A 26,625-nucleotide genomic window follows, 5' to 3' on the forward strand; every position below is an offset into this window, starting at 1 on the left:
TAATCTGGAGTAGTGTTAAAAATATGGACTCCTGGGTTCTACTTGCACAGACTCCAATTCATTGGACCTGGGGAGAAGCCTAGGGATCTATATTTTAACATGTACCCAGATGATTTTTAAGGAGCCATCAAATTTGTAAAACACAGATCTCAATTATCCACTCAAATAGACTGGCTAACCCAGCAATACAATTGTAAAATGGAAGTAGGAGATTATTGTGGTCACAAGTATACAAGCTCTCTAGGGTAGAGAGGAAATTTGGCATGGGGAGCCACAGATACACTCACTAAAAGGAGAACATGAATGAATAAGAGTATGTAGCTTACTGAATGGATGAACAAAAAGGAGGCTGGCCTAAAACTTGGCAGAATACAGGGAAAGCAAATAACAAAACCGAAGAAAAAGAGAGTGGTTGGCAAAATAACAGGAGGTTAATTAAATTCTTAAAAGTTTAGGTTTACCATATTCTGTGTTGAGGCCCCATAATTTCACTTTATTAGCTTCATACTGGGCTTTTTTCTTTAACCGACAAGCCCTGTGAAAGGAAGGAGCAATTAGTTCACTTATTTTTTAAGTGAACATTCAGAATATACTTCTTTTTGCTGCTGTCAAACTGTTTTCTAATAGCAACCGAGAATCACTGCCTATTGATGTTTATATCAAGGAACTCAGTTTCCAAAAAACACACAATACAGTCATTAATCCAAACTGATTTTTAAAAAAGTTTACCACACATCCAAAAATAAAGCTATGATCAGTACACTAAAATAAACAAACAAAAACTGACAATACCAAAAGAATGTAAAGTGAGTGGAACCATCATATGTTGCTAATTGGGATGTAAACACTACTTACTGCTACTTTGAAAAACAGTTAAGTTTTTTAAAATTTACTTTATTACTTCAGAAATAGATAGTCTGGCAATGTCTTATGAAGTTGAACATGTAGAGAGAAATGCAAACTTATGTTCACACAAACACCTGTAAGTGAATGTTTATGGTGGTTTTATTCATTACTGGCAAGAAGCAGAAACAACCCAAATGCCCCTTCAATTAGGGAATGGATAAACTATGGTGTATCCCTACAGAGGAATACTACTCAGCAACATGGATGAATCTCGAATTCCTCATGCTAAATCAAAGAAGCCAGATTCAAAAGGCTACATATAATTCCATCTATGTGACATTCTAGAAAAGGCAAATCTGTGGGGACAGAAAACGGATTAGTGGTTGTGAGGAATTAGGGGTGGGAGAAGGAGTTCGCTTTACAACGAGGCATGAGGAGATTTTTTAAGGTGATGGAAAATATTCATTATCTTGATTGTGGTGGTGGTTATGTGATTGGGTATGTCTGTCAAACCCATAAAAAGTGTACATTAAAAGGGATATATTTTACCTCAAGTAAATTATATCCCAGTAAAAAATTTGACTTACCACAAAACAAAAATTAAAATTATGACAAAACTTTTCCTTGCTGTAATATAATGCACTTGAGAGTCCTTTCACCTCTCCCCTTTAGAAGCATAAGACCATCTCTTGGTACTATGAAGCATAAATGAAGTATGAATACCATCTTTTATTTTCAAAGGAAAAATTATAATACTCTCATTGTAGTATTTGTAAAAACATATATCTGAATAAGAGGTGGATGGCCATCCATAAAAGCTCACTTAGAATCTAACCTCACCTCCTAGACTTTATTCACACAGGTGAACATGATTATCATTTACCTGGAAGCCAGCTTATTTTTTTCCTTCCTTGACCTTGGCCGGGCTGTTAAGGGAAGCTCACTGACTGGAGTCAGATCACTAATCACCTTATTCAGTTTCCGTAGTTCATTGCCTATCTGGAGTAGTTTTTTAGGGTTTGGAGTCAGGTCTTCTACATCAGTTCTCCGTGACTTTTTGACTGCATATTTTCCTATAGATGGTATAAAGAGATTTAAGTTAGATCACTGTATTTAACAAAAGACACATTCTGCAGCCATATTTTAAATCCACATTTCTCCCTCCACCTTTTTTCTTTTTTAGAAGTCTTGGCATGTTTCAGAAGTCTCAGCATGTTAACAGCCTATGCTAAAGGGGCTAGCCTCCTCTCCTTCCCACCTTGTAACTGCAAGAAATGGGGGAAACATGGCACAGAGCCAGTCTTCGCCAAATCCTTATGCACCTTAGAGTTTCTAGCCCTGGTATGTCAGAATCTTAATTATATGCATGGTGGTAATAAGCATCTCAAACCTCAGGACTTGAGGGCAAGTTCACCAAGCCCAAAAATCAGGGCTAGGGTAGAATATACACCCAGAAAAGACTCTGGAGACTTTACTCAAACCAAGATATTTTGATGCTATGACTGAAAAATTCTCAGACATGTATACCTTGTTGCTGGACTCAAAAGGCCAGCAAATAAAGACCGCTTTTTTTGAAAGCTCTTCCTTGGTTAGTTTGATAAATAACATTACAGAAGACTCAGGGGTCTTGCCCTATCACTGCAGGCAAGAGTGATGGGGGGTGAACTACAATACACCAAATAACTTTTCCTAGTACTCGGCACATGCTACCTAGAGCTATTTAGTGGACCTGTCTTTTCATTTCTGGTAGAAAACCGATCTGAAGGCCATATTCACTGACAAACAGTAGAATACAGACTGAGTGCCAGTGGAAAGGGAAAATGAGGCACAGATACACTTTTGATATAATTCCTGTTGTCAAAATTGCTTAGCAACATAAATCTGTAGCATGAGAGATTACTAAAACTGTTTATTGAGAGCCAAACTTACTAGTGCCCTCCCCGTTTTCAGTACAGGTTTTAGATCATACAGAATAAAAGAAGAAATTCTACTTAACTACATCTTCCTTTGTTCACCATTGGAAATTTGGCTTGCCTATGATTATAAGCTTCTCCTGACTCCTACTATTCAACTCTCCTCTCTCCAGTGCTTTTCTGTACAATTATTCCCTTTCCTTTCTTTTCCCACCTTTCTTCCCACCTCCATTTTTTTTTTTTAAAGTAGACTCCACACCCAATGTGGGACTTAAACGCATGACTCTAACATCAAGAGTTGCATGCTCTACCAATTGAGCCAGTGAGGCACCCCTTCCTATTACCATTTTGATTCCAATCTCCCTGTTTACATTTCAGCCTGGAGATTGGGCAAGAACAGAGGATAGAGATGCTGGAGCCCAGCCCCTTTCTCCCCAACCCTTCTGGTTTATAGCAACTGTGGCAGGTCGGGAATCGGCAGTCTCCTGGTCATTTCCCGAGTAGGATAAATAGAACAGGAGATGACTAGAAGTTGTTTCTGCGCAGGCCTTCCTCCATTTAGGTGACAGCTCTCACAACTGGTAAAGGCTACTTGTGAGTGTCTCTGCAGTAGTAAGTAAATACAGCAGCTCTCCTATTCCCCTGTCCACTTTGCTAGGAATGGCTGAATACGCAGGTACACTTAGTAAGCATTATGGTTTATGGTTTCTATGTAAAGTGACACGAGGCGCACGTGGGTGGCTGAGAAGCATCCAGCTCTTGATTTCAGCTCAGGTTATGATCTCCTGGTTGTGAGATCAAGCCCTGCATTGGACTCCACACTGAGCATGGAGCCTGCTTATAAGTCTTTCTATCCCTCTCTCTCTGCCCCTCCTCTGAGCGCTCTTTCTCTCAAAATACATAAATAAAGACATTAAAAAAAAAAATAAAGTGACACAAAATGTTTGGCTGTAATTCCGTCTTACCATGATGTAAGCCATTTTTCTGATACATATTACTTGGCAAGGTATCTCGGTTCCACTCAGATGGCCTGAGCATCCTTTCTTGCTGTGATGGTGTGAGCTGTTCACTATACTCCCAGAAGTACCTTCTTTTACCTCTCTTCCGAGAGGATATTGAAGTCATCTCCTTCAAGTCTTCCACAGAATCATTTTCATAGCCTTAAAAAAAAAAAATCCCCCCCACCCCCAATTTTTTAAGTTCCATAACTTTCAATATAGCGATAGGGGCAAATAAAAAGATCTATTTGTCACTTGATTCATTTCATCTGAAAACATCACTGGTGTGTCAAAGATACATATAAAATAAGTTAATATGGAAATCTCTAACTCATAAAATATTGAGATTAATAAACACAGATAACTATACTGTTCACTCGCCTTCTATTTCTCTTTGGTTCTTGTAAGTTAGTACATGACATCTTTTGTATCTTCACATAGGCTCTGAGAGAATGATGAAATATAGCTACAGGAATGTCAAATGTACCATTAGATAATGGTACTAAGACATGACACTGTGATTTTTAATGTCTTTCTCCTAAAATTTATGCATCCAAAACATTCCCAGACAGACAGGTGTGTGCATTTCTATGATGGTCTCTTACTAGACACAATTTTGTAAGGCAGGAGTGGTTTTCTTCCTACCTCTGACCCTAACCGTTTTGTAAAAGTACAAAAATGAGAATTCTTGCATAGATTCTCAAATAAAAACATATATGCACAATCTAATATTTTACTGGAAGAAATTTGCATTTACTTCACTTTTTAAGAAGTTATTTTCCTTACTAATGGGGAGTTTCAGAACATACTTAACACTGAGCTGCTGGAACTGTTGGTCAGACCTCACGCAGAATGACCTACAAATCTAAAACACCTTCAGAGAATGTCCATCTCAGTGTATTCCACATCACTACTTCTAGATATGCAGGGGAGTGGAGATGGGCCGCACACAAGATACATACAACCCTAACGTGGCCAGGAAAACTTGGGCACTTCTGGCCAAGCAAAATGACCACTCTCCCTCCTAAAATCATCACTCCTCTGGAACTGACACTAGAAAGTGATGACATTTTCACATTTTGGAAAAAAGTTAGAATTTGAGAATTTTACCAGGTTTCCTTCAGATTAAGAATTAATCAGAGGGGTGCATGGCTGGCTCAGTTGGTTAAGCATCCCACTCTTGATTTTGGCTCCGGTCATGATCTCGCAGTTTTTACGTTTGAGCCCCACATTGGGGATTCGATCTTTCCCTCTCTCTCTGCCCCTGCCCCAATTGCTCTCTCTTGCTCTCAAAATAAATAAATAAAGGATTAATCAGAAATATGGTCCATTTATATGACATTTTAGAAAAGGCAAAACTAGAAAGTGGCTTCCAGGCGTTGGGGGTGGAGGGAGGGGCTGACTATAAGGAACACAAGGGAAATTTGGGGGGGTGATCAAACTCTTCTATATCCTGATGGTTACACAACCACCAGTACATACGCTTGTCAAAACTCAAAGAAGTGTACACTTAAAGAAGGCTGAATTTTATGTATGACAATACATAAAATAAACACTGCAATAAACATGACCTTTTAATTTTTTTTTTTCCAACGTTTATTTATTTTTGGGACAGAAAGAGACAGAGCATGAACGGGGGAGGGGCAGAGAGAGAGGGAGACACAGAATCGGAAACAGGCTCCAGGCTCTGAGCCATCAGCCCAGAGCCCGACGCGGGGCTCGAACTCACGGACCGCGAGATCGTGACCTGGCTGAAGTCGGACGCTTAACCGACTGCGCCACCCAGGCGCCCCTGACCTTTTAAAAAAGAATCAATTTGGACACCAGAATGATTTCAGGGCAACAATCAAGAGAAGCTTCTGCAGCACTGCTAGCATTAACAGCATGAGAGTTGCACACGTGGTAGTTTAAAACAATATGGCAAGGGATGTGACAGTGAACTTCAGGTTCCTCTTAAGACATGATCCAGAAGTTGAGTCACACAATCATTCCTAGAAGTCTGATTTTTAAAAACTGTGTTAGATACATAAAGCAATGGCTTTGGTCTATTTAATTGTGCCACTGTTACCCTTCAAATTAAAGGATTTTATCTTGTTCCAGTTATCAACCTAGTTTTGGAAAAGGCGCAAGGGCAATACTGTGCCACCAGAAATGGTGTTTTCACCAAGAAAAGCTTACTGGCTCGAACAAACTACCGGCCCACAGGTATTAACCTAGTATGGCTGGGAACACCTCAACAACAGGCAGGTGGACCAACAAAAACACTCCCAACTTCCTACCAATGTCAAGAACTAGTGTTCCACAAAAAACCGAAACAAACGAACAAACAAGCCAAAACAGAAACAGACTCACAGATACAAGAAACAAACCGTATACAAGATACAAAGAGGGACGGGATGGTGGGTGAAATACGTGAAGGGGATTATGATGTATATTTTTCCAGTTATAATAAGTCATGGGATATAAAGTACAGCTTAGGGAATCATCAATAATACTGTCATAACTGTATGTGACAGATGGTAACTAGACTTATTGTGGGGACCATTTTATGTGTATAAATGTTGAATCACTATATTATACACCTGAAACTAACATTGTATATCAACCATACTTTCATTAAAAATAAATAAATAAAATAAAAAAAATAAGTAAAAAAAACCCCTGTGTATGGCGACAGACTTGACTTATGGAGATCTTTTTGTAATATATAAAAATAACGAATCACTACGATGCACACTTGAAACTAATAGGATACTGGATGTCAATTATACTTTAATAAAAAAATGAAAGAACTAGTGTTCCATATTGAAATCTACCCTAGCCCAAAGTAGGAAAGAAATTTTTTCCTATACAGCTTCCTCAGGCAACCCATCCCTCTGGCAATTTATCTGATATTCTCCCCTACTTAGCAATTCTCTTCAGGTGGCCTGGATTTCTGGCAAAATACTGTCTATCTCATTTAATGTACCTACACATTTCACTTACAGATATTTGAGACTTCTAAGAGCCTGGTAAAAAAAAAAAAAAGACATTTTTAACCCTATTTACACAAAGAAACAGGCTCATGGAGGCTTTAAGTGACTTGGCAGACCTGGAACTGGTGACCCAAGTCCCGTGACTCAAGGAGTCTAGCTCCTCTTGGTCTTCTCTCTTTTCCTGTCTAGTTAAACAGTCTCAATGGATTTTTCTTCACATATATCCTGTGTCAAATTCAAAGAATGATGAAGATTTCAATTTCTTCGGTCCACTCAAATTAGTTACCAGTTTTATTTATTTATATACGGTCAGCCTTTTCCAAAAAAACATTGAAGGGCCATCAATAACGTACTGACCTAACGTATTAACATTTTCTAGTAACATACACCACAAATTCACCATAACACACACACACACACACACACACACACACACACACACACACACACAGTCATACATACACAATGGATTTCTTAAAGATGGCCACTTTGCAATACAGAGACCACCATGAGCAAGTCGAATGCAGAAAAATTATATTCCCAGATCATAGGTCTAGCATTTAAGGTAATTAAATATTTCTCAAAGTATGTTCTCAGAAACACTATTACCATAAGATAGGCCTTCATCCCCAAGTGAGTTCTGTGGTCAAATAAGTTTTAAGAAACCCTTCATCCTGCATCTCTCTCTTGCCGAGTCACACTACACACAAGCGGATTAAAAGACTGAGAAATCGTAACAGTAAACAAACCCACTCAACTCTAAATTCCATGAAGATAAGAATCATGTCTCCCTTGTTCATCTCTAGATAGCCAATACCTAATACACACGGTGCCTGACACAAAAGTAGGCACTCAGAAATATTTTTCTTTTAACAGATCAAGTATTTGTTTAACGCAACACTTCCATGAAGCCTTTTTCTCTTTTCTTTTCATTTGCTGGATCACCATACTGATCTGACTCACTCCTTCCTGACATGATTATCAGATGGAAATCAAAAAGGCCACGTTTATTCTGTAAAATTCTAATCACACATCGTTGGTTAGTGCAGACTACCAGTAAAGTCAATCGTGAAAACGTTTAGGAGGGATTACAAAATAAACTTTCTTTCTGGGGGCCCAATTCTTATTATTACAACCATGTAATCCCAATGACCCCAAACAGTCACAGCCTGTCCACAGAATAGGCTCTATTAAAACTTGGGAGCAAGGCCAAAGTAGGGACTGGAACTCCATTTTACACCTTTCCTGGAGCTTTGTAGGCTCAGGCACTGTTGTAGCCAACTGCCAAGAAACAGCATCAAGGGAGCTAGTCATCACAAAAGGGCCTTTGTAACTGTCTGCTGCAAATTAAACCAATCGACCCACTCTAAAACTAGCACTCTGAAGAAACTACAACTATCCCCACTTTTCTGCTTCAAAGAATGTCTTCCTGCTTCTTACCAGTAACTCACTTTTGCATTCCTGAAGTCACTTGTTTAGCTCTTTCTTCCAAGAAAAAGGGAAATTTCACTAGCAAATGTGAATAAAGCCCAAATAGTACCACAAAATTGTGTTGGTTATGTGGTTAAATCATGTCATTCATTACCATTTGTGAGAACTGTCCAAGTAATACTAACCAAAGAGGCTTTACTTCAAGTCAACTGGAAATGAGTGAATTAAATGCCATCCAAACATTTAGCATTGTTAAACAGAGCCAAGAGGAGAGTTTTACCCTGCTGAGTGCCAGCCAAAGCATTTCTGTTTCAAAGTAGTGTTGGTTAACACCAGCAAGCTCACAAATCAGGATAATTCTACAGGAGACAGGGCAAGAGAATGTGGCATGAGGGCAACACCAACTATAACACTGGTCCCCCCTCCCTATGAGAGTCAAAAGGCTGAGAAATGGAAACGAGGGTCAACTCATCAAGCGATCTCTCTTCGCAGACCTACTCATCTCTCAACACATTTATCCAGATAAAACCACATTAAAAGATAAAGGGTGAATTTAAACTGGACTTGAAAGCCAAAGAAAAGCAAAACTACAACCAGAAGTGAGACAGACAGTACAGTCCTTGGTGATGGTGGGATTGACTGACTCCCTCTGATTTATATTTTCCTTTAAGTACCCACTGGCAAAGGCATCTCTTTCCCCACGCTTTCCATTTCCCTTAGTTATTACTCATCTCTTTATCTCACTCTTCCCCTACCCTCCTACCCTGATCCTAAGTATGGAACTCAATGCAATAGGCCTGATCTATAGACCTTGATGACCACTCATAAACAGCACTCTGGTCTTCCCATGGGAGGGAGCTATATAACTTACCACTAGCTACAAAGACAACTTTCCCTGAAACATCTCAGAGCAGATTTTTTTTTTTAAAAAAGATTAAAAAAATTTTTTTTAAGTAATCTCTACACCCAACCTGGGGCTCAAACTCACAACCCCGAGATCAAGAGTCACAGGCTCTACCAACTGGGCCAGCTAGGTGACCCTCAAAGCAGATTTCATTAATTTGTTGACAGGAAAGTTTTCCAGCTAAGCAGAAAAACAAGTGTTCTATCTAGACGACACAGAGTTCTAAAGCAAACCAAAAAAAGGCACAAGCCCTTTTCCTCCACATTAAATTTAAAGGACCCTTTCCTTACTTGAAACTCCACCCAAGTCAAACAACTGGGTTGTATCAAACACACACATCTAAGCATTTGTTACGATAGAAAGATTTCATTAAAGGAAAGTCTTTCGGCAATAATAGTACTTCAAGGGCTACCATACAGCTACCGTGGCTTAAAAGCCTTTTTGAAAACTAAATATTAATGTTTATACTGCTAGAAATTCCAGCAATCATAACAAAAGGGCTCTCTCTGACAACTGATAAAGTTTAAAAACTAACTTCGTTTTTTTATGTACAAGTTATAGTATCAACATTATTTCTGAAGAAAATAACTTTTGCTTAAATTTGAAGATCTTCACTTCTTTGTGCAGTTTAAACTGTGTGCCACTTGGCAATACCATTTTCATAAATACTATACAAGCCAACAGTGGCAACAGCCCGAGCATGTAAATGCTGAATGAAGGGAACCAGTTCCCACAGGTTTCTTTTCTTTCTCCCGTTTATTTATATGTGCTGTACATCAATAAAGCAGAGTAGCCTGCATACGCATTAAATTACAGCATGTATTTTTCTTAAATGGAAAAACACTGTGAATGAAAGATGGGGCAGACACAAGGAAAAAGCTCTTTTTTACATTATTGACTAAGGAGGCCTTGCTGGTTACAAGCATAAGTAATACAAACCATCGTCACTTGGTTTACCATTGTGGGCCCTCCTAACTTGCCTCGACTGTAACAGAAGTCCATGTGTATAAATAGGAATATTTTTAAGTCAATCTATTCTTGGTATCTTTGCACAGCTGCTGAAGAGAGTAACAAAGTAGGTCCCTTAACATAAGATAAATTAAGAAGAAGCTCCTGAAGAATAGCCTGTAAGAGCAGCAGTGATTATTTCAGAACTGCTTGAATAGAAAAAAGCAATTCCATATCTGATCCAAGATAGTAAGTCATTTGACCCCAAACTAAAACAAAGAAAATACCCGTATCGCAAGATAGCAGAAAGGTCATTCTGGTAAGCCTCCAAGCATTACCATACCTGGCTCAGAGAAAGTGTCACTAATATCATCATCTTTGTCATCTTCATAATCCTCTTCCTCCTCTTCCTCCTCCTCATTTTCAGAAAGTTCATGCTCACTCCCAAATCCTTCATCATGGTCCTCATCGTCAGCATCTTCCTCGTCTTCTTCATCTTCTTCAGGACTGCATTTGGTTGGCTGTTCACCCAAGTTGTCGGAGACAAAAAGGGAATAATTGTGCTCTTCTTTTTTCTGGGATGAATCTGAGACCAATGTGCTGGCAGAAAGGCTGCTACTCTCTCCTGCTACAATTGACCCAGGACCCTCCTGGGACAGGGGACTGAGTAATAGTTCCTGGGTTTCTTTAAAAGGCAAAGCTGGAGTGGCATGACCCTGAAGAGGCTCCAGCCCTTTTTTCTCTGGTCTTTTTGCTACTGCACCACAGTAGCAGGTGTTCTCCTTTGCTGCATCTGCGTGAATCTGGCTCAACAAGGGCCGGCTCTGCTGTACTGGGTTGATCTTTACCTTTGCCTTTTTTACATAGTCTTTACATTCAACATGAAAGTTCACCTTTTCATTATGATACATGTTGGTCTTCACCATGATCTGTGTGCTTGAAGTGGGTTTACTTGCTTTTTGGACACAGTCTGACAAAGGGACCTCAGCCTGAAGAGTCTTAGAAGAACACACAGGGGCAGCTGCTCTGCTTGAGATCTTTTTACTAGGGAATGAAGAGGGCAAAGGAGCTTGTTTGACACTGAAAAGTGAATCAGGGTAATAAAGGGAATCGGAAACAGACTGAGAGTCCTCACTATTAAGCTGGGCCAAAGTTGGAGTTTTACTTATGACCTCTTCATCTTGGTAAGGACTAGAAAAGTCATCAAGACCCAAGTAATCCACTTCTTTTGTTCCCCAGATGTCACAGCTGGTTAGTTTGGTATACTTTGTTAAGTCTTCACAGTATGTATCCCACTGTTCCCAGTTTGAGGTTAAAGCACCCTCATTATCCAGGACATCTGTGAAAGACTCCAGATTTTCAATGTCTTTGCAGTCCTCCAAAGAAAGGAAGTTGTCTCTAGGATTCTGTTGATAGTTCATCTCTCTATCCTGAGAAAAGTTAAAAAAAAAAAAAATCACACACCACATTTTAGGAAAGAAACATTCACCTCCATCCTCACATCCATATATCAAATTGATAAATCAGTACTTGACCTCTGGTCTGTTCTATTTTAAGATAAAGGCTATTTACAGGTCACTTTACCATTCCATACAATATCATTTCCCGGCGCAAGGAAAAAAAAAAAGGGAAAATATGCCCCTTGGGAGGCTTAGGTATGGTCTAAATATCAAGGGCTCTTGAACTTTACTATAAACACTCTTCCTGAAAAAGCTTTACATTTCCTGATCTTTGACTTAGGATTTGAGGAACTCCTTAGAAACGAGCTTCAATTACAAAGCAAATAATGAAGACCTTACCTTCATCACAGAAGGATCTGTCTTCTTAAATGAGAACTTAATATTGAGACAAAGAGCAAACCAAAGAAGAGTTGAAACTCAGCCACAGAAGGGTATGATTTTCAGTAAGACCTTGTTAACAACACCTGGGCATGGGGACTATATTACTTCTCACAAGTATGATACTCCTCATGAACAGACATAGGATTTTTAAAATAGGTCAGTGAGACTATGCAGTCATTAAAAAGAATGCAGTTAAGGTCTAATGTACTAACACAAAAGGCTGCTCGCCATGAGTCTTTATGTTAAAAGGATTAAGTTACAGAATACCGTATCTACGAATATGTCACCCAACTTAAAATACTGATATATTTATATATAAGCAGAAAAACTCTGTTAGGAGTACCTATCTTTGGGGAGGAAAGTTTGGAGGGTGGAGGTTCAGGAAGGAAACAAGGAAATTTTCACTTTTTTGGCGTGCTTTTGTTCTGTTTTGATTTTTCCATTTGTTTGGGGCTTTTCTTGTTTTGTTTTTGCTTTTATATGTGTGTCTCTGCGTGTTTTTATGGCTTTAATGAAATACAGCTTACAGACCACAAAATTCACCTATATCAAGTGTACAATTCAATGATTTGTAGCAAATTAGCCGGTTTGTGTGCTTATAGTTTTTCAGTTTTTATATACTTCCATGTTGCTTAAATGGTATGTAATTAAAATTAAAAAAAAAATTTTTTTTAGTACTCTTAGGTGTCTATTTACCTCGAGAATAAGTAATAAGTATACTGTTTGGAATTGCTATTTTTACTTCACATTCTTTGCATCAGATGCTTTGCTCAACGTTATCATTCCTAAATATCCCAGCTGAAGAGCCCGTTAGCAGTTAGGCATATCAAAAAAGCTTCCCATCCTCATCAACAAAAGCTGGACTTATCTAAAGGTAAACTCTCCTCTATTTTCTTTTATGTGTGTGCATGTGTGTATTTATAGAATTATTTTTTTATAATTACAATGAGTATTTTTAAATTCTAGTATAATTAACATAGTGTTATTTTAGTTTTAGGTATACAATACAGTGATCCAACAATTCGATACACTACCCATCCCCTCACCCACCTGCCTTCCTTTTACTCTTTTCAATTTTAGCCGTCTAAAATTACTAGACTGACAGTCACGAGAATCAAACTTGACATCCTTTTTCTTTTCAGGCATTTATAAATGAAAAAAAAAAGATACCACAACATTTTTACCCCAAATCAATTAAAGCAGAATCCAAGAAAGTGTTACTTACCAGTTCATACATGAAATCTGGATCTGAACTGTTTGCTAAGAGATCTGTGCTCATCAGAGTCTGTTCTGAAAAGGTGTGGCTTCGAAAGGCATCCCCAAAAGGCGGATCCATTCCGCTTACACTAGGCTACAACAGAGTGATTTTAATTTTAGAAAAGTTAAAGACTACTCCAAGGCCAATTTATTACACACACACCCCACTCCCGTGCCTACTAACTTATTATTTTCAGAATTTTGTATATTTTCTACTTTTTAGTGCATTTAAGAGATTTAATTAGCATTAAATTATGACCTTAAACTAGGAAAACAATGAAGATGCATTAAAAACAGAAAAAGGAATAGTGGCAACTGTTAATAATATCTAACTTCTAAAAACTGAAGTTTATTTAGCCACTAGAATCAGCCTACACTACTTAATGAGTACTTTTATTCAGCTATATGGCATTTCTTCAAATCTATCTCTAACAACACTCCCTCTTCTAACTCCCCGAGTTAGAGAGAAGAGTAGAGAATTCTGGCATCTGTAGTGCAACAAGTGCATCCAGGAACGTGATGAAGATAGGAACAGCCAAATATCCAAAAATCCTACTGGTGAGACCAGATACTTGGCCATGAGCTCAGTAACCTTTATCCTGATGCCCCACCCCCTCCTGCCAAAAAAAATCCTGATTCCAGAAAAGGGTACCATTCATTCTGTAATAAAGTTAGGGAGAAAAAACTTGGCACCCAGAGTTGATGCTCCTTTTCTCCATCCCCCTTTTCCATTTCAACATCTATATAAATCACTCCAGAGTGAAGTCAGGACTCACACTCCAAAGTGGCCAAACAAGTGAATGGCCAAACTTTGAAATCTAACTTGGATGAAGGAAGAAGATGGGAAAGAATAAAAATTCTCTCTTTTTTGTCCTTCTGCAAGTTTTTGCTGAAACTTAAAAAATTATATTAGCCAATTTGCTTGTATTTCTCTATTCATATAGCTTCTACCTACCATGGACTGGCCTTTTTACACACTCTCCTATCATGTTTTTTCTTCATTGGCACTTCCCAACCCATTCTTTTCTTTCTCTGATTTTTCCCAACCCTACCAGGCCACATGCTCAAAGTAAGTGTTTTATAGCTCTAAATTCAAGTATTCAGTAAAGAGCAAATGAAACTTTGAATGGGAAAGAACTCTAAACAAGTATAGGTAGTCTATTTGGCACAGAGATTGGGGTGGAGACAGGCCCCTGGTTTTAATATCAACCAGCAAATCCCCTTTCTTTGCCTCTGCTGCCTGCCTCTGAGCCTCTGGACAGTCCCACCAAGTTGCTTATTTTCTGTGTTCAAGGTGTAATTCTGCCTGGCCCCACATAAAGCCACCTGAGTCCCTGCCCTCTCATTATTTCTAGGCTTCTCCTCAGCACTGAACAAACAGAAAGAGGTAAGGGGGTAAGAACTAACCACTGGAGGGGGACAGGAAGAAGTATGGATGTGCAATGGGGATTAAAAGGGCTTCATGGGGCAGGGCACCTGGGTGGCTCAGTCGGTTAAGCTTCCAACTTCGGCTCAGGTCATGATCTCACGGTTTGTGAGTTCGAGCCCCACGTCGGGCTCTGTGCTGACAGCTCAGAGCCTGGAGCCTGCTTCAGATTCTGTGTCTCTGTCTCTCTCTGCCCCGCCCCCACTCACATTCTGTCTCTCTCTCACAAATAAACAAACATTAAAAAAAAAGGGGGGCTTCATTAGTTTTTTCAGAAAGTGCCTCAAACCAGAGCTAATCAATTCTAAGTAGTTACCATAATATAAATAGATATAATCATTGAGAAATGTTTTCTGGGAGGTGTGTATATATATATATACATATATATACGTAGACACACACACACACACACGGGAACATAAGTGTGTGTATGAAAGAAAGAAAGGTTGAAATATCTCACCATTTCCTCTTAACTACTTTTCAATTCAGTAGGCATACATGCAAAGGAACAAACGGGAAACAGGAAGTAGACATGGAGATGGAAGTGGGCTTTTTGTGGCAGACTGATATTTTCAGGGGAGTTGGGTTAGCCTCCATAAAGCCAACAGACCTGTCCCCCTTCTAACCAGCTTTTCATTCACCATGTTTCCCATGTCAAGCTCATTACATTTCAAAGCAAAGGAGGAAATAGAAGCAATGGAAGGAAGGACATGTATTCAAAACTAGCTGAGGTGGTAAGTAAAACGTCTTGGAGTGTTTGTCAAGTTGTGTTAAGATTCAGAGAACTTACAGAATCAATGGTATGGACTTTTCTGCAGTGGGAAAATATAAAACTTTGTACCTACTCTGTTGTAATTTACCTGAGGCATTTCCAAGCCCAGATCCTGTGAGTCCGATGGCAAACTTTTCTTTTTCCTCGTTTGTAAATTCCTTTCCAGCTTTACTTTTAATTTCAAGATCAAAGACGATTTTCACAATAAATGCCAGGTTTTCCCAGAATGCCTTCAATTTCAATGCTTGGATCACTGCTTTTTTTTTTTTTTAAGTAATTCTGTGTGAATCTGTCAAACAACAACACAAAGTAACTTTACTGAGTGCCATTAAAAACAAGTTGACCTTTCAAAAATGACATTAACAAAGAACATCTTAAAGGAGTAAGTGTTAGGGTTGCAATTTCAAGAATTTGGTCATTTCTTGGTAGTAACTTTCCTGAAACTCACCATCCCTCTATTTGTTTCTAAAACAGGGTAAGTCAATAACCAACTGGCAACATTAAAAAAAAAACCACCTTGACAAAATTAACTGAGGCCTACCTTTTCCTGTGATTTGAAAGATACCTAATGTTAAATAAAGTTCCCATTCACTTTATGTTCTGTATGAGAAACGATAATGTCTCAACATTTAATTCCATCTGTTCTGTAATTATTACTGTGAAACCGATCTACATTTTATATCTCTTATAAATCTACAAGAGTAACGAATAAATAAAGTCAACAACGGAATTTAACACATCATCCTCTGCATTAAATAAAATCACATTCATAACAGCATATGCAACATTATTCTTTGAGTCTTTGAGTTATAAGTGAAAGCTGTCCTTGAAATGAGAATTATTCCAGTAAGTTTTTTATAACTTATTTAACAACATGTTTATCCTGGGGGGAAACAGGGATTAAGGATTACTCTGCAGAGGGGTTTCAAGGGTTAAATTAAGTAATGATTGCAAATCACCTTGCACAGTGTCTTGACTATGGTGGATTAATTCCCTTTTTCCTTCTCTGTGAAGGCCTTAATTATACCCACTTCATCAACTTTTCCTATCAGTGGTTCTCAAAGCATGATCTTAAGACCAGCAGCATCAGCATCAACTTAGAGATGTGTTAACGAGTGCAAAATTTTGGGCTTAAACCCAGAGCAGCTAAAGCAGAAACTCTGGGAGTGTTTCTTCCAGTTATGTCTTTAACCCTCTAGGCAATTCTGATTCTCCCTAAAATTTGGGAACCACAGCTCTACACTCAGCTCTTTGCTCTCATTTCTGCCTAGTTGCAGTATCGTTTCTTGGATTGATGTAAAGAGCCAATTTAAGCTGAGCTGCTCCATAGTTAACACATCTGGACTAGAGGATTAGAATAGTACATTATATCAATTTCAAAGGCCTCTGCTGAACAAATAAGAGACTGTCAACAAGGGATTCAACAATTGGTCCACTTTTTAGATTAATAAATTGACAACCATTTGTATTTCCTGGATCTTTGCTGGGCTCTCCCCTCTGGTGGGCTCTCATTCTTACGCTACTGTTCTAGCCTAGGAAACACCATTGAGTGCCCAGAATGGGCCTAGAAACAGAATTAACATCTCAATAATTATGCATCTCAATCCAATGCTACAGTCTAACCAGATTATTCCCTGCTCCTGCCAAAGGCCAGTTCTAGTCCAGCTTCTCCTAATGCAGCCTTCCTTCTGCCTTGGTCCTACTACTGATACATAATCTCAGTCCAAATTCTTCCCTTGATTCCTGTGAGAAACAGGGTCAGTTGCCTTTTCTAGACCTATTACTTTAGATTCCAAAAAGGAATAGGATTCAAGTGATGCATTCAACAAACTGGGTTAGTATGGACCTGGGAGACAAGTTTGATACTCTAAAACCTGAAGTTTACCCTTACTAAGCAACAGGGCTGAAGAACTCAAGAAAAACTAAGTTCTATTCAACAAATACTTACTGACGTCTATTAAGGACACCAGCTACCAACAACCTGGTTTATCAGGGAAACGCTGGACCAAAAAAGGGCCAAGTTCTAGTCGCAGCTCTCACTTGCAAACTATACAACACTGAGTAGGTCAATCTTTCTAAGCCTCATGTTTCTCATTTCTAGAAAGAAAACACTACTACTAAAAATACTAGTTTCCTGGCCACTGAATTCTCCGAGCCACAAAACCATGTACAGATACAAATACAGGTATATCCCGCTTTTTGAAGTTCACGTTATGCCACCTCACTTTTACAAAAGACCTACCAGTACCAGTTTTTGCTAACTGAAAGAAATCCAGAGCAAACTTTTGTTTTTATGAAAAAAGGTGAAAATAGTGTTAAGCATTTGTTGGGCCCTTATAGAGGCAGTGGCACACCACAAGCAGAGCAGCGAGAGCAGCCTCACCAGCTCCTTCCCTGGGAACCACATTCAGCATCTCAGCATCAAGCTGCCACAGCTTGAACAGTGTCTGTGAGCATCTGTGCTTTATCTACATTTATTTTGCACATGTGTTAGCAAGATGTATCCTAAGGTATCAGGAAACCCTAGGAGAGGTTATTTTTTGGGTCTGGGAATGATCAAAATTTTTCCTCATAATTAATGATAATTGCTTCTCCGCCTTATGACATTTCAGCTTACGAAAGGTTTCAGAAGAGCGTTCTAGTTTTGCACAGCAGGAGAAACCTTTTTTTATTTAAAATTTTATTTAAACACTGGACATCAAAACTAGGCTGTCAATGCAATTAGCAAAAAGACCACTTGTTTGGAGCACTTGACAGGAGACCTGGATTCCAGTTTTGATCACATAATTAAAACTAAACAGTTTTATGACTTTGAACAAGTTATTTAAATTTATGACTGAGCACCCAGACCGAGGAATTACAATTATTCTCCTTTAACTATGTAACAGGAATGCTATGAGACTTGAATGAGATATTAAGTTAGGATGTACTAATAAAATAAATCTGAAAGGTGATTATTATCAACAGGTATATTTTGCCAATGCTTTCTTTTGTTGCACAGTAGTCCATCTCAGAAGCTCAACATTTGTGACAGTTATTGGCAGCAAGGCTGAATGTTTTAAGGACACCAATTCCCAAAGAGAGGGTATCCACCATGTAAAGAGTTGAGCACGCACTCCTGGAGTAAAGGTCCTTAAGGTGCTTCTCCCAGTCTCTCAGGTAGCAGCAAACAGGATGGGCGAAGAGCCAATTGTACCCCAAGCAGCAGAACCTCTTTTCAGTAATAAACTCTCTCAGTCTCTAAAACTAATGATCCAAGGTCACAATCAATTATCTTCATTCCCAAGGTTTTCCAAATGCTTCATACCATTCCAAACATTTATTGTGAAACAACTACAAACAACAAAATTCCCCACCGAAAAGTGGAAGGGAAAAAAAAGAATAAAGATTTCTTCACCAATTACCATTGCACAGAATCTTCTGTAACGATACACTGCTCCCAAATCATCTTCTATACTGGGGAGCCATATACAGAGGGTACATTAATGTTTAGATGAGCAAGTAACAAGAGGAAAAGTGTAACAAGGGGCTTTTCAGGAGGCCTTCATACTTCTCAAGAATACCCACTATTTTACTCAAAGCTTTGATATTAAAGTTATGTACTTTAAAAGCAATTAATTTCCCAACGTGTGACCTGAGGAGTATTTGTTCCAAATGATGTTGAATACTCAACAAAAGGGTTATGAGGTTTGGAAAACACAACATTAAATAAAACTGTTAATACTACCTTTACGTAGGACTTCTTGCGAATTTTAAGGTGCTAGGTGCTAATGTGCATAATAAATCACCAATAGATGAATAGAGCAGATATCATTTCCCAAACTTACTTGATCTTAAAATCCTCTACCCTGCACTCAAGGAGACCTCAAGACTAGAGCTTCTTAAACAACACCACCACCCTAAAGAAAAGGCTAAATTAATTCCCCTAGTTATGAGTTCCTTTTATTCATAGCTCTGGCTCACCAGTTCCCAATATAGTTTTGTGGGCTTTTCAAGGGAGAGAAGACTGTCTTCCATCAGAAACATTTGCCAGTAGGAGTACCTGGGTGGCTGTGTCAGTTATGCATTTGACTCTTGGTTTGGGCTCAGGTCATGATCTCATGGTTCATGGGATCATGCCCGGCACTGGGCTCCACATTCACTGCTTGGAGCCTGCTTGGGATTCTCTCTCTCCCTCTCTACCCCTCCCTCACTTGTGCTCACTCGCTCCCTCTCTCTCAAAATAAACTTTTTTTAAAAAGAAGCATTCGCCAACATTTCCTGTACCTGGGTCTGTTCAGAACTATCCAACAACATCTTCTAGGCACAGGAAGATACCGTTAGCAGAAAATTAGCTCTCTGAAGCAATGTGATGGGGTCCAGGACAGGCCACCCCAAAATATGCCACCCTGGTATATTATTTTTAATTAAAGTTACTCAACAAAGAGCCAGTACAAGAAAGATACTCTGACCCTCTTCTGTCCCCCTGAAAGCAGGAAATAAAGTCTTCATGTGGAAGGTACCTTCCCTGCACCTGGGAGATAGAGGCATACTTATTGCCAGAGATAGGCAATTCAGGGCCAAGAAGGTTGTATAAATAAACCTTGTTATCTCTTCATTAATTTGCTATCCCAAGCCCAACCATCTTTGTCTTATCAACTCTTAACAGATTTATTGTTCCTTTGTCTAAAAGGTATAAAAGCTGCCTGCTTTGGTCACTTCTTTGAATCTCTTACTTCTTTGAGCTCCCATACATATGAAATTAATTTTTTTTCTCCTGTTAATCTGCCTTGTGTCAATTTAATTACGTAAGACCAGCCAAAGAACCTACAAGGGAAGAAAGAAAAAGTTTCCCTCCCCTACAAATGAGATGGAGCAAATGACTGATTTCTGAGCATTTACCACTTTATCAAAGACAACCACAGCTCAGTATCTTTCATAGCCCTTTTTACCAAGTCCTTCCCTAGGTTTTTTCAGTACTCCACTTGAAAATACATTGAGGCTTACTATGTACATCAGGCAAGACAAAAAGTGAATGTGAAGTAAGATGATAGGTAAGGCCAAAGGCCTTTTACAAAAGCTCATCCCTCGGATTGCTCAAACCACTAATCCAAACTTAAAAAGCCAAACTGAAGAGCTGACCGCAGGGGTCCAGGCAGCTTACACATATCCAAGAGCCCCTAAATTGTGCCCCTTCTGAACCTGAGGGTTTCACGTGATTCCTGAGAGTCCACATATGTTTAAAAGGCTAAAAATAGAAATGAATTTATAAATGAAAATATTTTATAAAAAAGCAGATACTATATGTGATGGTCAGAATCCCTAGAGCTCCCCTTTTATGGCACTAACTTAGGTCACTGGTCCCTCTTAGTTAACCCGAGGGAACTGATTCCTCACACGTGGGAGGTAGCATTTCTGAGTTATCCAACACTCATCAGAGTAGAGGTCAAAAGCTTTCTGACACACCCATTAGGATGGTTATTACCCAAAAACCAGAAAATAACAAGTGGAGGATATTGAGGAGGATATGGAAACATTGGAACCCTTGTGTAATTGCTGGTAGGAATGCAAAGTGGTGCAGCTGGGAATCTCTAGCAGTTCCTCACCAAGTTAAACATGAATTCAAACGATCCAGCAATTCCACATCTGGCTCTATATCCAAAAGAATTGAAAGCAGGGACTCAAACAGATACACATACACCCATTTACACAGCAACATTATTCACAATAGCCAAAAGGTGGGAACAACCCTATCAGCCATCAACAGATGACTGGATAAACAAAATGCAGTAACCCCCCCCCCCCCCCACACACACACACGTAGTAGTACACACAACGGAACCTTATTCAGCCATACAAAGGAATGAAATTCTAATCATGGATGAACCTTGAAGACATTATGCTAGGTGAAATAAACCAGACACAAAGGGACAAATATTATATGAGGTAGCAGGATGGGCAAATTCATGGAACAGAAAGTGGAATAGAGGTTACCAGAGGCTGGGAGAGTTATTGTTTGATGGGTACAGAGTTTCTACCTAGAATGAGGAAAATGTTCTGGAAACAGTTACACAAGAATGTCAATGTACTGAATACCAATGAACTCTACACTTGAAAATGGTTTAAATGGCCAAATTTGTTTTATGAAAAATACTTAAAAATTTTTTGAGGTAAGAAATGCCAACACATTTACATTGTTAAGTAATTCACATACCATGGTTTATTTTAATATTTCCTAATCTTTGCTGGTTCATGCTCATCATTTCTTTCATGTGTGCAGAGTTTCTGGGTTCTCTCTGTTATCTTTCAACTGTACTAGATCCACAATTCTAAGATGTGGCTCACTGTCCTGACCCCCTAATTTAAATAAACCATTTTTCCTGAAGCTTAATCTCCAAGTAAAGATGAAAGAAAGGAAGGAGAGCGGAGGAAAGGGAAGAAGGAAGGAAAGAAGGACCACCGACTTGGTAATTTAAGTTTATACAGTGTGTATGTCCCACGGGATTCCCCATGGGACAGTTCATCAGTTTGCCCAAGCTCCTTAGCAGACCAGGACCCATGAGCCACATTCCATCCATCCTGCCATACTTCATATGTCCCACTCAACAATTCCTTTTGAAAACTATGCAGTAGAATAGTGAACAAAATAGTTCTATGGAACAAAACAGTTCTTCAGATGCTTACCGAATCAAGTCACTACCTGTTTCACGGCACAGCAGAAATCAGAGATCCACTAATCTCCAAACCATTAAGAAAGCATACACTGCCTATGCAAGGAACACAAGGGTCAAATGGTGGTGGCCACATTCTCCCTTTATTATGTAATATAAATCCCATGAACACACTGCAAGTGAACTGCTATTCTCTACCTTTCAACAGCAGTTCTCTGGACTCCAAAATATAGAAAACAGGTAACACTTCACACTAAGTGGTTATACTTTATGTCTGGAATTATTAGCAAAAGACCCCCATTATTTATTTTCCAAACCTTGCTGCTGCTGGTGTTTAAGGAAAAGAGCAGGGTAAAGAGAGAGAAGACGAATCTTTTCCCTCATATTGAGTGAGAAAAGATCATTTTCCTAGCCACGTAGTACCTATCATGACCCTATATAAGCAGATGTAATCCTCCTACCGTAACACTTTGTTAACTTTTTTTTTTAATTTTTAATTGTTTTTTTAATGTTTATTTATTTTTGAGAGAGACAGACAGAGTACGAGCAGGGGAGGGGCAGAGAGAGACAGAGAGAGACAGAATCCGAAGCAAGCTCCAGGCTCTGAGCTGTCAGCACAGAGCCCAATGTGGGGCTCCAACTCATGGACCGCAAGATCATGACCTGAGCTGAAGTCGGATGCTTAACCAACTGAGCCGCCCAGGTGCCCCATTTTGTAAACCCTTTATTCCTGGGTAAATCTGATAGTCCCCTTTTATCCTCACATTCAGAGAGTTTTTAAAATACGGATATTTTAATTAAAATAATTACATTTTACTGAGAATCCTGAGGAGTTAAGAAAAGATACTACATCTCAAAAATGATCTCTCCCTGAAATACAGTTTTGGAGGAAGACACAAGACCTCTCAGAATTTTATTCAATTCCTTTCCAAAGGCTCCTGCCCAACTTTAATCTTTGACCTACAGAAACATATGGGAGCTTACTTAAAACCCTTTGGGATCCAAAAAGAAAGACCGTTAAAGCAGGTGTCTGGATCGACGTGAGTTAAACAGGAAGAGCTACTTTTTATTTCTCTTTTTAATTTTTTTAAATGTTTATTTATTTTTGCGACAGAGAAGGGACAACATGTGAGCAGGGGAGGGGCAGAGAGAGAGGGAGACACAGAATTCGCAGCAGGCTCCAGGCTCTGAGCTGTCAGCACAGAGCCCAACGTGGGGTTTGAACTCATGAACCGTGAGATCATGACCTGAGCCCAAGTCGGATGCTTAACCGACTGAGCCATCCAGGCGCCCCCAGGAAGAGCTACTTTCTGTTTCTAAAAACTATTAACTACAAGATATTAGGGGCCTTCGGAAGCATTGAAACCTGTCAATTAAGTTGTTCAGAGCACAAGAGTATGGGACAGTTTTTGACAGAACTAAAGAATGCATTTCTTTTTTAAATTTTTTTTTTTTCAACGTTTATTTATTTTTGGGACAGAGAGAGAGACAGAGCATGAACGGGGGAGGGGCAGAGAGAGAGGGAGACACAGAATCAGAAACAGGCTCCAGGCTCTGAGCCATCAGCCCAGAGCCTGACGCGGGGCTCGAACTCACGGACCGCGAGATCGTGACCTGGCTGAAGTCGGACGCTTAACCGACTGCGCCACCCAGGCGCCCCTAAAGAATGCATTTCTAACCCCAGCCATACTTGGTTACCACTGGCAACAAAATATTCACAAGTTTATACCTGTATCACTGTTTACAGACAACAGGCACGTTGCTATACCCCGTCATTTGATAAAACAAGTTGGTGAAGTAGTTAGGGTACATATTAACATCACTGCCATGCCCTAACCTCTGTCCAACCATTTTTACATTAATAAAAAAAGTCCAGCAAGGATAAGGTCATTTAGTAAATGCCTCTGTGCAAACCTATCATTATAGAGACTGTCTCGTTCAGTGCATCTCCAGAAGACTTCCAAATCCACACCTTCAGCCTAAATATGTGAATGCATGAGCCCTACCTTCTGAGAACCAGGTATTTCCATGTTCATTCACATCCCATGAGCTCAGACACAGCATGTCACCTTCCTATCCAAACATTTCCATTCTGTCAGCAGTACTACCACTCTCAGACATCCAGGCATGGAACACTGATCTCAACCCTCTTTTCTTCCTCCTCAAGTCTTTGTTAAATCATGCCAGTTCTCTTAACAAAGATACACGGACAACTTACCTTGTACCCAGCACACAGGCATCTGTTCATCTTTGCCTTTCCCACTTTCTCAACTCTTACTTGTGCCTCATCGTTTTATATTTACCATTCCAATAGTTGCCCTACAGACCTTTCTGCTGCCCTAGAGACCTTCCCCCATCTCTCCAGTTCTTATATCTATATATCTATATATCTATATAGATATCTATATATCTATATATAATATATATATTATATATATATAATATAAGATATATTATATCTTATATAATACAGGGAGAAAATCCCTGTATTTTCTCCCTAAACCACCACTTTGTATTAGCATTGTGCTCAAAAATTTTCATCAACTCCCAGAAATGTCTTGGATAATGTTCAAAATACTCAGATACAATGAAACTACCTTTCCAATCCCATCTTCCACTACCATTTTATAACACTAATATTAGCTTGATCTTCCAATTCCATCAAACCCTTGAGGTACACACAATCTCACTTCACTCCACTAGGAATTTCCAACAGTGAGGCTCTGGCCTTTTATGCCTTTGCTCATAACGACTTTTCTCTTCCTCCTCCTCAATCCCTTGTCTCCACTATCAGATGGTAAAATCTTTGAGAACGACCATCTCTATTTCACAACAGTGCCAAAAGCAATGCCTTTCCCAGGACAGGCATCCAGACAAGAGCTGACGGACAATGAATGGGAAATCCCCTAAGATCACAGGTCTTTCTGGATAAGGAGTCAGAGGTGCAACTTTCTTTATATACAAAGAAGTCAGTCATTTAGTATACAATTGACCCTTGGATCATGGGTTTGAACTGTGTGGGTCTACTTATGCATAAATGTTTTTCAATAAGTACAGTACTGTAAAAGTATGTTCCCTTCTTTATGATTTTAAGAACATTTTTTTCTCCAGCTTACTTTATTGTAAGAATACAGTATATAATATATATAACATACAAAATATGTGTTAATCAATTGTTTATGTGATCGGTAAGGCTTCTTGTCAACAGCAGGCTATTAATAGTTAAATTTTGGGAGAGTCAAAAGTTACACATGGTTTTCAACTGCATGGGAGGGGAAGGTTAGTGCCCCTGACCCACATGATATTCAAGGGCACTGTATATTTATTGATCGTCTTTTATGTGCTCTGAAGTTATCTAGTAGTAGCTTGTTAATTTGAGCCTTGAATCACTGTAGTGTCATATAATAAAAATATTTTAAATTGTACTCCTGAATTTTCTTTTACACAACCAGGAAAAGTATTATTTGAATTCCAATCAATTCTGAAGACCAGAGAGAATTCTTCTTTAGTGAGGAGAGGGAAGAGGAAGGGGTAGGATTAAATTTTATTTAAACCAACTGAATTAAGGCACTGGACTGATACATGTTACACTGTTCTGTCTCTTCCTACTCCCATTTTTAATTAAAACAAGATATTTTTGCAGGTTAAACGCTGAAATTTTAAAGAATCCTTTAGTTTTCTGAGCTCTTCAGCAGAACTACAAAGTGTAAAAAGGAAACCGCAGGATTAAAGGTCGTAGCATAGAAACAGACAGTGGTGTAAGCAAACACGCTTGAACCATCCTGCAAGATTCCAGCAGAATAACCATCATGAGACACACTGGACATACCCTAACAACTTCAGCACTCGTTATCAGCGATCTGGGCTCTTCTTCAAACTTCGTTTCCTCCCTCCTTTCCCAGATTGGACACTTTTCAAAAGTAGCAAAAATATATACAACAATTTTGAAATCCTCTTCAAATTCTATTGTGTGAAATGAGCTACACCACTGGCACAAGACTACAGAACAGCAGGTACAGGGGTTATGGGCATAAGGCTACAAAGAGGTTGTGAATAGTTTTTTGCAGTCTTTTCTTTCAACACTGAGAAAGGCTGGCTCTTTGGCTCTAGTACTCCAAAGGCTTGCTCTGTGAGAAGCAAACTCTAGATTCAAAATAAGTTTCTGCTTTATGAGTATTTGGAATTTCATTCTAGATTCTTACTTGGCTTCTTTTATTTGTCAATACAAGAATTCCCCATCTCACTTTGCAGAGATTTTGTGATTCACATTAATATGTGCCCTGGCACAAAACAGATAAATAGCTACTCAATAAATTGTGGCTATTTTTTATTCTAAGATTTCTTCCTTGTTATAAAATAATCCTGGGGCGTTGCAGCTACTTAAGGTATACACCCAAACTCAACTCAGAGTCCTAGATTGTCTAAATTCCACACTTAATTATCACAAAAACTCAACTGCTTGGCACTAGGATGTATAAGGTATACACAGGCAACACAGGTCATTTAACATCCTTGTCCTGGCTTATGAGGGTCAGTGTCACTTATGCTGGTTTAATCAGCAAAAGAATCTTTGGATTTACAAAGTAATTCATAAAGCTGCCAGCTAGTCATCTCTGTACACAATAAAGAGCTGGCAGGGCACCTGGCTGGCTCAGTCGATAGAG

General features: G+C 39.1%; 1 protein-coding gene across 2 annotated transcripts in view; it reads right to left on the bottom strand.

The window, feature by feature from the left end:
• Positions 1–26,625, bottom strand: part of CREBRF (CREB3 regulatory factor) — a 57,716-nt gene that overhangs the window by 21,169 nt on the left and 9,922 nt on the right. For both annotated transcript variants that reach the window (XM_045501163.1, XM_045501155.1), the window contains exons 2-7: positions 15,400–15,600; positions 13,082–13,207; positions 10,359–11,445; positions 3,725–3,919; positions 1,730–1,919; positions 462–535 (exon numbers count right to left, since the gene is read on the bottom strand). In XM_045501163.1, coding sequence (XP_045357119.1) covers positions 462–535; positions 1,730–1,919; positions 3,725–3,919; positions 10,359–11,445; positions 13,082–13,207; positions 15,400–15,408 — 1,681 coding nt within the window. In that variant the 5' untranslated portion in view covers positions 15,409–15,600. The remainder of the gene's footprint in view (positions 1–461; positions 536–1,729; positions 1,920–3,724; positions 3,920–10,358; positions 11,446–13,081; positions 13,208–15,399; positions 15,601–26,625) is intronic.

This window comes from Leopardus geoffroyi, chromosome A1, assembly GCF_018350155.1.
Source record: "Leopardus geoffroyi isolate Oge1 chromosome A1, O.geoffroyi_Oge1_pat1.0, whole genome shotgun sequence".
NCBI lineage: Eukaryota > Metazoa > Chordata > Mammalia > Carnivora > Felidae > Leopardus > Leopardus geoffroyi.